The sequence below is a fragment of the Mustela nivalis genome (genome assembly GCF_964662115.1).
Source record: "Mustela nivalis genome assembly, chromosome: 18".
Classification (NCBI taxonomy): Eukaryota; Metazoa; Chordata; class Mammalia; order Carnivora; family Mustelidae; genus Mustela; species Mustela nivalis.
In genome coordinates this window covers 14,462,195-14,478,367 of record NC_139037.1, presented here as the reverse complement: position 1 = coordinate 14,478,367, position 16,173 = coordinate 14,462,195, and the positions used below count along the sequence as shown (strand labels likewise).

The 16,173-nt window shown below is 48.4% G+C and overlaps 1 protein-coding gene across 5 annotated transcripts in view; it reads left to right on the top strand.

The window, feature by feature from the left end:
* ZFHX3 (zinc finger homeobox 3) overlaps positions 1-16,173 on the top strand; it is a 246,900-nt gene that overhangs the window by 197,576 nt on the left and 33,151 nt on the right. For all 5 annotated transcript variants that reach the window (XR_014305965.1, XM_082712315.1, XM_082712317.1 and 2 more), the window contains one exon: positions 886-993. Coding sequence is in view for 4 of the 5 variants with exons in the window: in XM_082712315.1 (XP_082568441.1) it covers positions 886-993 (108 nt within the window). In the remaining variant the exon portion in view is untranslated. The remainder of the gene's footprint in view (positions 1-885; positions 994-16,173) is intronic.

Here is a 16,173-nt window from a genome sequence, read left to right as displayed (position 1 = left end):
TCAGCATCTGTAGCGATCTTGGGCAGGTCGTGTTTTACTTCAGGAGTAGGCTCGTGTTGGAAGTGACCATTCTTCTGTCTTCACCCAAAGCGTATGGGTTGAGCTGGAGAGAATTTCCATGACTAGTTTTAAACCCCAGGAGTCAGTAAAGAGTGGACTGACTTCAAAAGGAAAATATATGGTTCTCTTGCACATTTTTTCCCTTTCTCTACAACTCTAGCTTCTCGCCACTGACACCTGGCATGCCTACAGATGTTGTTTGTACAGATGTTGTTTGTTTTCTAGAACTCTTCACATTAATGAAATCCTATCACTGATATTCTGTGATCCTTGAGACTGGGAGCAACTGTTAAAAAACAGACACACAAAAAACCAACACCTCCTGTCACCGTCTGCCACGTGCACCCGCACTGCCAGGCCTCTGAAGGGTCAGCGACAGGGTCTGGTCTGGGCCCGGTCGAGGAAGTGCTGCGGTTGGGGCTAGGCAGGAGCCGACATGGGGCTCCTTTTTTGCATTTTTCAAGTGCAAAACACTTGCATGCAACTTCAGGAATTTAGATGGAGTTATTTCTTCAGCAAGATTGGCTTTCCAATATTAAAAGCTCCAATGAGGCATTCAGAATCCATCTGGAAATACCTCACGTCCACACGTCTCGAGCGAGTCCGTCTCATCCCAGTTAGCAGGGACGGGAAGGCCCCGCGGCTTACCGAGACCTTGGTGCAGCTGAAGTACAGTCAGCCTTTCGGGGACCATGGTTGGGGGCGGGGGCAGTCACTGGCATCTGTGTGCTGTGGTCGTCGGTAATTCTTTGGAGCAGGAGCCAAGAGTCCTTCATCTTCTGTCCCACTTCTGATCTTTGACGTTTTGTTTTTCTTCTCTTTCAGAAGAAGCCGTGGAAGATGTTGAAGGCCCCAGTGACGCAGCTGCTGACCCAGAGGAGCTCGCTAAAGACCAGGAGGGGGGAGTCGAGAAGGATCAGAGCAAGTGGACAGGTAGCGTGCGTGCGGCCCCCAGACCCCTGACAGGGTCCCCTGGGACCCTGAGGCCGGCCGCTCAGAGAGCACATGCGTCCTTCATGTACCCGGAAAGATTGTCGGTTCTGTACAGCAGGGAGAAGGATTTGGGGTTTTGTTGTTGTTGTTGTTGTTTAAAAAATTTTTTTAAAGACTTTATTTATTTATTAGAGAGATGGAGAGAAAAGACAAGTAGGCAGAGAGCAGCAGGCAGAGGGAGAGGGAGAAGCAGGCTCCTTGCTGAGCAGGGAGCCCAATGCGGGGCTCGATCCCAGGACCCTGGGATCATGACCTGAGCCGAAGGCAGCTGCTTAACCAACTGAGCCACTCAGATGCCTGGATTTGGGTTTTTTGAGTGGTCTGCTTCATTCTCCTTCTCTTAGGCTATATTCAAAAATTTTTAAAGCGTTTCCTAAAATGGCCGCCAGACCAGCTTGTTTATGGAGCATCCTGGTGTCTAGCTCTGTGCCAAGGGCTTCCGTGTTTTCCACATGGAAAGCATGTTTCTTCTGTGGCTCCTCCTTGCATGCGTCGCCCTTGATGCAATTCTTCCTGCAGTGACGGTCCGGTCGCCTGCCCCGACCCCCCACCCCCAGGCCCAATGGAGGGGCTTGCCTTGTACATCTCAATTGGGGTCACCCCGGCATCTCCAAGGTGTCCGCAGTGAAGGGTAGGCTTCATGCCACACGTTGTGTGTCCTACCCGGCTCTCAGGGCGAGTGTCCGCACCCTGAAGCACGCCCAGGGAGAGGCAGGCAGCGCAGCAGGACGTGTTAACAAAAGCAGAAATCGTTAAGTCAGGGAAGTGCTGCTTCTGGAAAACTTGGAGTTGTGAGAAGGGGAATAGCCACCTCTCGAGATGATAGGATTGCTGTATTGGAGGAAAGAAGAGCCGAGGCTGAGAAGAAAAGTTGAGGTTGTCTTGAGGAGGAGCAAAGTTGTTTCTGAGAAGACTTCTCGGGCCAGGGGAGTCTCCCAGAAACCACCACAGTTATTAGAGGAAATGATATGACAAGCAACAGAAATTATTTTATTTGGTCAACCTAATTCTTACTGCCTCCCATTATTAATATTGTAATACTTTGTGTTTTTTCAAGAAAATATTTACCTTCTAGAGTCTGTATTGGTTGGGCCTTTGTTACTTTTCCAGGCACGACTGTTCTTAAATCATGCTCAGTGTTGGCCTTCACTATTTAAACAAGATACAGAATCTTGGAGAGAGGCCAGGGGAGAGCAATGAAAATCACTGAAGGCTGAGAAATATTGCCTCTGAAAAGAGGCTGAAGAAATTGAGGCTATTCAGACTGTAAAAGAGAAATTTGAGAGGCAGCTTAACAGCTTCCAAATTTCAGGAGGGACGGGGCGGAGTCGGTGAGGCGTCTGTTCAGTGTTTCCTGGGACACAGAGACAGGGTGTCCCCGCAGCCGGGTGAACGAAACTGTCCCCTTTCTAACTGTGGTGGCCAGAGGCCCACACTTGAGAGACAGTCAGGGATGGGGGTGCCAAGCACCATGGGACAGGAAGCAAGGGCAGGCCAGGAGGTAGGAAGCAGATGTCTCTCCTCGGAGCCCTTCATCATGGGGAGGATCGCGCTGTTGCTTGACACCCACGGAGACCCAGCTTTCTGCCCTACTGTCAAGGCGACATGAATACAGAACTGCAGACAGAGGTGACACAGGCAAGAGGATTTCACACGCACGGTTAGAAGGCCAAGTAACCTTCTAGGCCATCTGTCCTTTGTTTTCAGAGACCTTGTCACTTCCTAGTTATGTGACGTCACGTCTCCGGGCCTCTGTTTCTCACCAGAGGTGGGGATTAAAAATAGTACCTACTTTCAGAGGATCCCTGTGACGATTATTTGAATTTGAGGCTCTTAGAACAGTGCCTGGCCTACAGGAGGCTCTATATTAGCAAGGTTTTTGTTGTATTGTTTCAATAATTTGGTTAAATAAGATGAGGACAACTAGTAGCAGTTTTTCTTCGGGTCCTTTCCTGTGAAGGTGAAACTGTCACCGGGCAACCTGTGGCTTCAAGGAATTTTGAGACGTGGAGGGGGAGCAGCACGTAAGAACCTACTGGATCATGCCGTCAGCTTGTGTGGGGTGTGGCCTGCGCTGTGTGCACTAAGGACACCGAGTCAGTGACACGACGTGACTGCCATTTGTGAAATTCCTCATGTGCACCAGGCCCTGTACCGGGCCCCTCTCCTGGGCTCCTCTCGTTCCCAAATCAGTTCAGGGCAAGCTTTGCTGAGGGTGGTTCAACTAAACGGCCTTCCGGGTGTTTCGAATTCAGTGGGCGTGAGTCCTCGCAAGAGCCGGCGGACATGCCGGGCCACCAGGAGCCCCATGAAAACGAGCGTCTTTACTAAAGCCCCACTTTCTCATTCGTCCATTCATTCGTTCGTTCGCTCAAGCAGCAGGCTGTACCTCATCTCCAGAAGACCGAGACGAGACAGAGACCGTGGAAGAGTGACTTAGAGGTGCCTCTTACCAGTCCCGTAGTAGTAAAGAGAGAAGGGAAAATTCTTCCCTGACTCCTGCGAACCGTCCTCTTTTGACCTGAAGCATAATTTTGTCTATGTTGTCTGAGTGTGTAATGACAGGCTTTATTAAGGTGCTTGAGCCGTTTTGCTCTTGGAATCGATACAGGTAGCAGCAGTCTCTGCAGTTTTCTTTGGGATCCTTACTCTTTTATAAACAACAACAACCACCAACAACAACAACAAAACAAAAAAAAATTACGTTTGTTCCATTTATGCCCTAAATTGAGCTGTTCCTATCTGATTAAATGTGATGGGGAGTGCTTCCTCCCAGCAAATAAATAAATAGTGATTTCACAATTTGTTCTGTTGATTAGTGGCCGCTCATGGTACAGATTAATAATATTTCAAATGAGCCTGGATAATTGGCATTTTCTCAGCTATTGATTATGTAGTTTGGGGTTTGTGCCGGAATGGATAATCTTCACTAAAAATTTTTAGTCGTTTATTTTTATGTTGGAAGGGGACTCCGAGTGTCCTTTCTGGTGTCCATGGGCCACCCTCTCTGGGCTTCTTTTATTGTAGGTGTCAGGTCTTTGACCTCAAGCGACAGCAGGGCGTGCAGGACCATGGTTTGAATCCCAGCAGTGTCCACCCCATGGTCAGAGACTGGGTCACTACCTCGTGCAGGGCGCTGGGCAGAGCTCCCCCGATCCATGAGGTGATAGGCCTTGCTTTTGGGCGATGTAGCAGTCCCCTGGGCTTTCGGGAAGGGCTGTCATCCTCAGGACAGCGTGGCTATAGGTCAGGGCCATCCCACAGACCTCCCTGGGCTGATGGAGAGGTTTTGCTGCTACCCTGTGCAGTTATCCAGTAGCCACTAGCCATGGTGGCTCTTAAGCCCTTGATGTGTGGCCAGTACCCCTGAAGAACAGAATTTTCTTTTTTTTTTTTTTCATTGTAATTAGTTGGAATGTGGCTCTTTAAATCTGAACAGTGCAGCTCTGGATACTCAGGGGGAGCAACGCTGCCCCTGAAAAGATGCTGCCTTCCCAGTTCTTACTAAGGCTATGCTATGCTCTACCTGGGTGCCAGGCACTGTTCTCATGGGCCGTGCCCAGTCCTTCCCAGCAGGCGTGCCAGGAATGGCGCACAGGTGCAACTCTATAGCCCTTGAGTTGGCCCGGGGGACAGGGGGAGGGGGGCAGGGGTGCTAGATGCTAAAGCAGGGTCAGTTGGCTTCATCTGCCCATACTCACTTGCCATCGTATTCTGTGAGCGCCACAATGGGAAAGAGAGTCGGGAAGCTCTGCTTGACCCATGTTATTTCATTGGGTTCCCGCCTCTCTGTGAGACAGATGCTGTAAGCAGCACCCCGCACCCCTGAGCCCCCGCCATTGTGCAGAGAAGGGAACTGAGCCTGGCACAGCTGAGCTTGTGCAGGTTGCCAAAAGGCACTCAGCGAGGCTCAGATTTGCAGACCAGCCCTGCTGCTTAGGACGGAGCCCACACTCATACCGGGCCAGTGTCTCTCCAGGAATGGGATTTTTTCTGCAGAATCATTCAATCTGGCTTTCATCTCCATTCGGAGTGTGGAGACTAGCATTCTCCCAGAGTTGTACAGCAGTGACAGTAATGTGATAGCCAGCTAGACGGACTCGGATGAGGGGATTGTCCCTCGTTGTAAGTCCATGCCTTCTCCATCTGAAAGCAGGTTGGTGAAGTGTACCACTCAGTGAATGGCGTTGGCCTCTTGAAGCCTTGGGCATCTCATCTGTAAAACATGGACGGGTGACGGCCACCACCACCCCCTGCGTTCCATCATGTGGGCTCTTGAGGGCTCCGTGATGGCAGGGGGTGGCCCATGATAAACTCTTCAGAGATCCCATCTATTCGGGGAGAGCGTGATGTACTCTTGTGGGCTAACAGAGGGTGCAGGAAGGTGCTTTGAAGCTAAGTCTCCTTCCTAATGCACAGCAGTTTCCATCATCCAACTTTGTGGTTTTTCTCTTGTGAAACATGAAAATGATCCCTTGTTCTCTTATAGCAGTGTGGATTTAAAAGTGTGTGTTCTAGATTGAAGAGGCCCCAGTGTCGGCAACTGAACAATAATTAATGCAGTGATTATCCAATCAACCGTTAATTGCTATAAATTAAGTGATATACAATTAATGTGATGCTTTATCACCAATAATTAGGGGGAAAAATTGAACTCTTGGCAAAGAATCATAGCAAGATGGTTATTTAAATCCTGTAGCCGCCATGGTTTCCAGCCACAGAGCACTAAACCGGGTCTAGTTAACCTAATTTGAGACAAGATGACCAGGGGGTGTTGGTGCTTTCAAACACAAAGATGGGGCCGTACCAACATGATAATGCTTCAGAGGTCCCTCACTGATATCCGGGCCTGTATTTTTGGAAAATTTTGAGTCACAATTATAGTTTGAGTGTTGTTTTTCTAAGGGAATGGCCCGAAGGGGTTTTATTTTATTAATTTTTTTTTTTTAAACCCATGGTGCTCACCTAACACCAAGCAATTAGTGCAATGGAGCGTCCCTGATTTGAATCTATGGAAGATTGCTATTAGAGGAGGTATTAACGGGCCGGCAAGGTCTGGGCGGCTGTGTGGGGAAAAGTGTGTTTATGGAATATGGTGCTGGCAGGCATGATTTCAATCGGGTTTGACATGTTTAACATAAATGTATAGTGTACGGCTCTTGCGGCATATGAATAATTCCTGCAGACCCACTGCCTTTCTAATTACTGAGGTTGAAAAAAAGCAGGTCAGGCACATCCTGGTGGAAATCTATTACCAACCCTCCCCCTCTTTCCCCTGTTGTTTACAACTTCGTATAAATAAGGATGCCATCGGATGGGAACTGAGTGCCTACAGTGTAATCTGTGGACAAAGAATGGAAAGGGGCTGAAAAAATACCCTTGTCCCCCCGCCCCCCAAATTGAGTCCATTAAAGCAAAAGCTAGTGTCGGTGGAGAGGGAGCATTCTGGGTTTGGAGAAGCGTTGGCCTGCTGGGAGTCCGAAGCCCCTGGGCTCGAGGCCTGGTTCTGCTGCTGAGATGAGCCGCATGGCCTTAGGTCTGTGGTCCTCAGTTTGAAAATCTGTAGAATGGCAGGTTTGGACTAAGGAGGTTCTTGCAGTTCTGGAATTCCTTTAGAAAAAGGTGATGGGGGGAGGAAGAGCTGTACAGGAGCATCTTGGAGAAGAAGAATCTCTAAGGTTGGAATGCAGGTCGCTTGCCAGGATCTCCCTAGTCTCCCACCAGCTGAGATGGCGTGGGTCAGGAGCTGCACCAAGGGTGCAGATAGGTCCCGTGGGCTTTCTCCGGGACGGTGGGACAGCCCCAGGCCGCCTTTCTTGGTGGGGCATCAGAGCTCCACACACTCTCACTTGGTCCTGTGTGACTGGGTGCTTTGCGCTGTGGTCAGAGCCCCATGTCATGAGGGCAGTGGAGGGGGGGAGCCCCTGTTTCTGGCTGGAAACCAGGCTCTCCACCACCACCACCACCACCACCACCACACCTCTGTAGAAATCCCTTCGGCCCGAGTCTGTGTCCTTCTGGCATTTGGTCCCGTTTTTCTACCTCACCCCAGAGTAGATTTGTCTTTGCAGTAGGGTGTGTGCGAGGGAATGCTGGGAGCCTGGCTCGTGTGGCTCCTTTGTGGTTCGCACTCCTGCCAACGGAAACCGTTTTCGGTTTTACGTTTCACACACGGATGGGAATTGTGCAGCTCTGTGGGCTTTTCCAGAGTCCTCTGTTCCCCTCCCCCACCCCCATTCCCCACCCTCCTTTTTTTCCAGGCCTCTTTCAGTAGAACTTGGCTGTTTAAAGTGACTGCAGGCAGAATTCTGCCTCACAATTGGAAACAAACCATTCAAACTATTTTTATGTTGGGAAGCAAAAATAGACATAGGGTGTGGTGTATATCTGCACTCGCCTGAATTCCAGTAATTCAGAGGTCTTGGCTTTGAGAATTTATATTGTAAATTGGAAGAGAGGGAAAAGGACCACATCAGTTGAGCAAATATTTTTGCATGCAGTAACAAAATTAGCGGAGATAATCTAAGGCAGATACGGGAGATGCAAAAAAGTAAGGAACTCACTTTCTAGAAGGCACAGCAGATGTAATCACGTAACTGTGGTAGTATGATGAGCTGCTCATCAAGGTATAGACAGAGGGCAGTGGAAATGTCGATTAAGGAGCAAATCATTTTTCATTGCTGTAGAAGATACCTTACAGATTTGCATAGTACTCCTGCAAAGGGGCCATGGGACTCTGGCCTTTGTTTCAGTCCGAGCTTTCGTGCTGACGGGAGAAGCACTTCTGTCATTAGAATCTTGATCATGGTTTAAAACAACAACAACGAAACTCACCATAGTGACGTTCTCAGGGATATCTGAGCAATTTTCGTGAGGCTGTAACATTCTTCCCGACCCAGCATTCTCTCTGTTTTGCAGACTAGAGAAGTATGACCCATAGGTAGCGAACACCTGGGTGCCAGATGGGTGCTCAAACCCCAGTTTGCCTCGTGGGTCATAAGGGATAGATCCCCCACGTCATAAAGCTGAAAAACACAGAACGTGGCAGCTTTCTCTTACTATGTGAAGATTGGAGGAGAAGACTTAACAATCCTGTTTCTCTAGCTGTCAGAGAGGATTGTGACTCTGTACGATTTGAACTTTGTGGCATTCATTCATTTTTGTTTGTTTGCTTAATAAGACTTCCCTTTTTTAGAGCAGTTTTATTAAGTTTACAATAGAACTGACAGGGAGGTTCAGAGATTTCCCATATACCCTTTGTGCCCACATAGTCATACATACATAGCCCCCCCCCACCCCCAAATAATCAACATCGCTCACCAGATCTCATCTTGGTATTCGGCACAGTACAGAGAAAGGGGAACTTTTTTTTTTTTTTTTAAACCAGTGATGAACCACTGACACCTTAGAAATCACCCAAAGTCATAGTTTATCTTAGGATTCAGTCTTAGTATTATACGTGCTGTGGGTTTGAACAGAAATATACTGACATATATCCATCATTATATCACGTTATATATTTCCACTGCCCTCAGAGTCTTCCGGGATCTGCCTCTTCATCTCCCCTCAACGTGGCATCCGTTCTTTTCTGGAATCTCTAGCACTTAGCGAGTGCTTGATACCATTCGAATGTTTCATTAACAACCGGTTTGGTGAAATAATGTGACCATCAACATTTTCAAATCCAAGTCATTCTGCTTTCTGCTTTTTAGATGGCAAACCTGTGGGTCAGTACGATTGCTCCATGTTAATATGGGGAAATGACAAATGTAGGGTATCTGTGCTTCTTTAAAAACCAGGTGTCTCATGGACCGGTATCCTTTCCCGAGATACTGCTAAAAATGATCCCACAGCAAGTGGTGTTCAAGCCCTCGCGCTCTGTGCTGGACTCTGTGGTAGGCTTTGTATGCCCGCCGTCTCGCCAGCGTCACAGAAACCCTAGGAGCAGACACCGTGATCCCACTGACAGATGAGGGAACTGTGAGCTCGGCGTAGTCGGGCCCCGTGCTGGAGGTCACACAGCCAGGCTGGGAGCCAGTGTGTGGTCAGTGCTGCGAACCGCTGCGCTTCGTCACCTAGCGAGGGGGCCTGAGGCCTTTGCATAAAGGGAACTCGGTCCTAGGAAAACAGCAGGTGGGAAACATCAGTTCTGAGGGAGTCCCCGAAGGTGTACGGAAGCCCCAGCCCCACCCCACAGGTGGCTTTCCCAGCCCTTCGGAATGCTCTGAGCCAGCCTGGGACTCGGGGGGTACGGAGAAAAGTAGGGATGCAAATACAGCTGGGGTTCCTCTTTCTCTGTACTGTGCCAGATACCAAGACGAGACCTTTCCAGTCTCTTGGTCCTTTAAACCCACATGGGAAAAGAGAATCAGAGAATCCTTGCCATTTCCGCCCGCCTTGCAGGGGGCATGAGTGATGTTGTCTTTCTTCCCCAAGTACAGATTCTCATACCATCCTGCTGAACCTGAATTAGCAAAAACAAAACAAAACAAAACCCAAACAAACAAACAAAAACAAAAAACAAACAACAACAACAAAAAACAAAAAACATCCTTGGGCGGATCATGAGGGAAGTTGATTTGAAAGGGTGCTGGGAAGTTCACTTCAGAGCTCTTGGTGCCTGTCACTGTGCTCGGACCTGGATTTGATGTGTTCATTTTCACAAGTTCGCTTTCATTCTGAAAATTTCATGAGTATTTGAGGAAGATAGGTTTGAGACAGAGGAGAAACTGGAGAAGTATTGTTTTATTCCCATCTCTGGGACTCTGCGCTGTGCTGGGGCCCAGGGACCCTAACTTGCCTAATTAATGTTGGATTTGATGGGGACTCGGTGAACCTCTGTTAATTAACTTTGGCCTAGTCTCTGAATGACCCACATTGCCCCCTTGTTTTGACCTACATCTTACACCTCTAGACTTGTGTTCTGTCTGTGCAAGGGTCTCTGAGGTCCTTTCTGCCCTGGTTTTCTCCAAGTCCCTGTAATTCATCCAGGGGACACAGTGATAGCGCAGCCCCTCCTCACCCCCCGCTGTGGCCCTCCATCCTCAGAGACACAGTGACTAGGGCTGCAAACGGCATCTGTGGGCACCTCAGGAGGCTGTGCCAGAGGAAACCAGGATACCGGGGGCCAGGGGGGATGGTAGTGGGGAGCTGACAGGAGGCCGGAAGTGGACAGGCTGACAAAGACCTCAAAGTGAAGAGACATGGCTTGGCCCCGGGACCCCCCCAGCCTCCAGCACACAAGCCAAACACATGGTGGCAGCCCAGTGCTTGAAGTTATTAAATAAACGGACAGCCACTGTTCTAAAAGGTGGTAGCTGGTGGCTCTGTTCTGTAAAGGTGGTCCCTTCCCATACCTGCTGCACGGGGAGCAAGGTGTCTCCAGATGGAATTGTGGGGTGTCCTTTCGCGAACTCAAGTCCATACAGTTAAGCAGCCTGACGCATATTTCAGCATGGAATTAGTGTAGCAGATTGACGTCTCTGATGTAGGGCCCAGCCCTGTTTCCTCCCCAGAGATGCAGAGCAGGCAGCTCCAGTTTGCCCAGGCCCACCCGTCCACCGCGAGGCTGCTTACTGGGGAGGCAGAGGCCCTGCAGCACAGCGCGATCGTGCTCTCCCAGCCTGCTGACGCGGGCGCCGGAGCCTGTGTGGATCTCTGCAAGCCTCTCAGCGCTGAAGCAGAGGGGACCTGGGGTCGGTGAGGCCTGCTGGTGCCAGGACCAGGCAAGCCAGCGATGAAAAGGTGCTTCCTCCTTCTGAAGAGCCCACGGCCGGCTGCCTTCTTTCCACAGAGGTTCTCCAGGACACATAGAAAGAACAAGACGTCCTAGGCAAGGTGGTCTGTGGTTATTTTGGGTTATACAACAGGATAACAGAGCACATGGAGGCTAGTCCTCTGAATTTCTGGCTTGGAAAATGTGTCTCCATTTGTTCTAGAGCAGGCAGGGTCCCTGAGGGGTGGCCACATTTAGTCTTTGACCTTTGGCCTGAGGAGGAAAACACGTAGCTTGGAGACCAGGCCTAGGGGCCCTCCGGGAGCAGAGAGGATTCGAGTGTCTCGTCGGCAGCGGTCATTTGGGGGTGGACAGGCAGATCCACCTACACCTGCCAGGCCCCCGCTTGTAACTGTGGTCCCCACCGGCTCGGGGACACAGGGACTGAGTGAGGGCAGTTCTGAAAGTTGAGGGCATCAGTCAGGAACTCCCTAGAAATGCAAATTCTCTGAATCAGACTGCTTTTGGGGGGCGTGGCCTGCTCTCCGCATTTTAACAAGCCCTCCCAGGGATTTCTGACTCACACTTGAGTCTGAGAACCTTGGGGCTGTGATCTTGTGACATGCATGGGGTTTCTAGAACTCTTTCTCCTTCAACTGAATGGCAGGTCCTGAGCCCCCAGCTGGGTGCAGAAGATACTGAGCTTTCCCGAAAGGCAGTAGTTCGGCAAGCCCCGAGTCTTGGCAGGTACCCTCTCGGATGGCAGGGTTGGAAGTGAGAAAGAGGTCTGGTCAGAGAGACAGGGTGTCACCATGAAGCGTGAATGAAGGTCTAGAAGTTTTTGCCTGCACACTGGCTACAGGTAACACGAGGGATAGGGACACCAGGCCTCGCTGCACGGTGGGTGCAACCTCCTGGGAATCTGTAGTTCTTTCCAAATAAAAAGCAAAATAATAATAATAATAATAATAATAATAATAGTAACAGCAATACCTAAGATCTTCTGTATTTCCAAAGTGTTGGCCCATCTAGTTCACATCCGACTTGGAAGAGAAAAATAATCAGCAGTTCCCTGAGTACAAGTTACACCCGTCTGTAGTATTATTACTCAGATTTTCTTTGAAACCCTTTATAGAAACAGAAAGAGGTGTCTGAGAAGTTGATGATACCAGGATGTCTTACTCTCTCCATCTAGGCATATTCTCGTACCTCTTGAGTAGGTGGCTAAACGTCTCTGAAATGCTTTCTAGGGACGAACACAAGCCGTGTAGCTTGCACTTACAGAGAATGAGACTGTGTCTGAAGAGAAGGTTCTTACCCCCACCAGGCTGGAGTTTGAGACCTGTCCCACACCTCTGGGCAGAAATGGGAGAGGAGCCCCCCTACTCTGCCTCAGCCGCAGCCCGGAGACCACCCCCTCGGTGTATGTGACCAGTGCATGCCTCTGATTTCTCTTGGAAACATCTTTAAGTGCTTTAAGGTAGAATGAGACTGTGCATTTAAAAGACCAAGTTGGCAGCAAAGCACATCCTTTAGAGGAACTGCTGTTCTCTGTATTAGGGGAGGAAGAAAATTTAGCCAGTTCTCTGGCCACTTATCAAGAGCAGTTGTTGCATAGAGATGGGAGTATGAAATCCTAGCCTGTCCTCCGGGGAAGGAATCACAAGCAAACACCAAGAGCAGCTGCACTTTGAGCGACAGTGTAAGGTCACAAAGTCCAGAAGCACAGATTACCCCATGATAATGCTACATTTCTGCTGTCTAGAGGAAGTCTGACGCTGAAGGAGAAGAGCTATGGAAAGAGCACACGGAACCTCCCATTTCGTCGTCATTATGAGCTGAAATGACCATTTGCAGATCTGGTCACGCTTCTGAGTCTTCTAGTGTGCTGGGGTAGTTACCCCAACTCCAACGTTATACGGAGTCGTGTGAGGTTTTTTCCTCCTCGTCAATGGAGAGAGATGAAAGATTGCAGTAAATTTCTGGGGCAGGTGGCAAGCTGGTTTACGGAACGCAAGGCGATGAGAACCCCTGGCTTACGGAAAGTAGCATGAATTAATAATCATCTAATTGGCTCCTCCATTATGTCGCTGGTTTGGGAGATGGAGGGGCTGTCAGTGGTACTTTAGCTAAGAGTCTGACGGTTGAGACGTGGAGGTGGCGGCGGCCTTTGGCTTCTCCTGGGCAGCAGCCTAGGCCCTCAGTGGGCTCACGTTGGAGCCCCCATCAGGAAGAGGATCCCTTGCCACCCCACCAGGAGGAGAAGAAACGCAGAAGAAACTTCCCAGTAACGTGAACCAAAGGTTCCAGGCACTCCTGAGGGAGGTCCCAGGCCAAAGGGAGGCTAGCCTTTGGCACAGAGTATCCGCCACGCCAGCAGCCCCATTGAGTCACGAGATGAATTTTGCTTGTGAACTAGAGAAACTACTTTTCCGTACTTTGGATTTTTTTGATGTCTTGGCTGGTAGTTGGAGGAAGCAAAAAACTTCATTTCCAGTTTTTCTTAAGCTTTCTTCTTCATGAGGCAGCAACTCCATGCCTTGCCAGGTTTCAGAGTAGTACAGAGCCCATCAGCAGGTGACACATGGGGCCTTAACTCCATGGGTGGTCTGTGGCATTGCGAATACATCTTTTAGGTTTCCTGTGGCCAAAATTTCAGTGACTCAGATTTTAATTCATTAGTGAGGACTGGAATTGGAAGACTGGTTCTAACAGGTGAAGTTCCAGAGGCTGTTTTCAACCATACTTGGTCATTCTATACGCCCCCGAAGTTTGTACTATTCTTTTAAAGTCAGTCACTTCCTACATGAAACTTTACATGGCTTGTTTTAATTATTTTTTGTGCCTAGAAGCTAAGACTATTTCTTGAAAATCACAAGCAAAACTTGCATGATTTTAGGTTAGTGCCCCTTTTCCTCCATCCCCTCTAATTAAGTATGACAAGAGGGGTACCTTTTGAATTAATTATTTTTAGAAGTTAAATACTTTCCCAGTAGGTTAAAAGCACAGTTAATGGAAGTTGATGTCTCCGTGCAGAACTGATTTGCCCTCCTATAGAAGCCATGTGTTGACTGCTATGTTTCCTTTTGGGATAAAATTATTTTGCCTTCTGGGTAGAGAATAAGACAGAGAGTCATGAGTCAGGTCTGCCTGTCTTAGTATTTGTCTTTTTCGGTCGTGGTGACCAACCTGTCACAGTTTAAGGAGGGAAGCGGTGGCATGGCTTTTGGCCCAGAAAGGCAACTTGGAATTTTTCATACCCTCTAAGAAGGACAGGGACAAGTTGGGTAGGACAACCTTAACTCCTGACGAGCAAGTGCTTTCTCACTCCTTAGAAAGTCTGTGTGGCAAGGAACGCACAGCTTACATCCTGTCAGTCTGCGGTAGGGCTTGGGACCCACCATCCCACTGTCACTATTCCATCTGCCTCGCTCGAGAGTATGTAATCTGTAGCCCGCGCACTCACGTGGGTGCTTGCCACATTTCTCTCCCCTTCCGAGTGCTAGGATTCCAGCATGTTGCCTGCGGAAGATTCGCTGAGATTTAACACATATTTTTCTATGACATAGCTGCCAAAATGAGAAAATTGCTTTAACCAGCAAAGTAAAAAAAACAAAAAAACAAAAACCAAAAGACAAAAAACCAAAAAACACCTGATGTTTTGCAGAGTACAGATCCAAACACCAACATTGTCATGGACAGTTGAATTTAAATGCTGAGCTATTTAAATTGTAATATTAAAAATAATGTAAGTACTTGGTAATCTTAGAAAATGGGAAAGTGGTCCATGATTCCATTACCTAAATACAACATTTTTTTCTAGTTTTCTTTTTTTTAAAGATTTTTTTTTTTATTTATTCATGAGAGACACAGAGAGAGGCAAAGAGGGAGAAGCAGGTTCCCCACTGAGCAGGGTGCCTGATGTAGGACTTGATCCCAGGGCCCTGGGATCATGACCTGAGCCAAAGGCAGATGCTCAACTGACTGAGCCACCTGGGCACCCTAGTCTTCTTTTCTAGCACTTATTTTTTTCCACAGTAGTATCATGGTATACATATTTTTCTTCTTAGCATTCTCAAGAACTTTCTACATTGATTCACAACTATCATTTGTAATGTCCTTTAATACCATTCTTTACTTGAGCATCCCCTGTTGTAAGAGACCTAGATTGTTTCCAGTTCATTTTGTCATTAGTATAAAACCCACTATAGGTAGGAACCCTTCAAGTTGTTTGGCTTTTTGTTGCCAACTAAACCAAAGGTTCCAGGCACTGTTTAAACTAAGGCTCGTCTCCGAAGTGCTTGTATTTCCAATTAATTGCTGTGATGTCATAGTGGCCTTAAAGTGACCAGTAATTGATTTTTTAAATAATGTTTCCTAGACTGTGACATCTCTCCTTAAAGTTTAGAAAAGTCTTCAAAGCAGAAACCCAAGGTACTTTCTCTTCGTATTCGTGTGGTCTCATTTACTTAGGCCTCCAATGTGTGCCGAGACAGAACTGAAATAGAAATTGATTTTGAGACTCTGGCCCTTTTGACGTTGTTCAGAGAGAAGCAGCTTGAGGAAACCTCAGACTGTCTGTGGCCTGTAGTCAGCCCTCGTCCAACATGCTGACAGAGAACTTGCAAAACTGTTCGCATGTCCACAGAAATTATATAAAGACCTCGATGCCATGTCTTGATAGAGATTGACATTGTAATGACTGAGGTCAAGCTAGCAGGGGGCTGTCGGCCTACTGAACCTCACTCTCAGGAGCCGTCCCCACATCACCCGGGGAAACACAATGGGATTGTAACTGGGTGTTAATAGAATCTGTTATGAGAATGGCACAGCTTTATCTTCAGGGAACGAGCTCATGAGCTACAGGTGGCAAATGTCCACTTCTAACCACATCAGGTCTAATAAACATGCAGGCTGTCCAGGATAGAAGGGACATGAGCTCCCGAAGTTTTTTTTTTTTTTTTACAACAGTGGGTGCACTATTTCGTATTAGAGCAGGGCTGCTGTATTACTGGGGAGAAAGAGGAACAAGGGAGATCATGCTGATTTTATTTAAAAAAAAACAAAACAAAAAAAACACTTTATAGGACTCCTTAGCTTGAGCTCACAAAGGAAGCTTTAGAATTCCAGAGCAGTTTGTTTGGGGGGCGGGGGAAAAGTAATACAAGTTCCCTGCTCCATGCAAAGGGAGAGGATAGTGGCTTCTGAAACCAGAATTCTCACCTATGCAACCTCCTTACAATTCACCATGCGTTCCGCACTGAAGGGAGAGTGAGGACTCTGGTCAGACGAGGCCGCTAACGCCTCATGGGCTACTCTCTGTTTGCCTTTCGGCTCCCAGTGAGAGAGACGAGTCGGGTGGTCTTGCCCTGGGTGCTCGTCCCCTCCCGCGGCTGTGCAGTGGC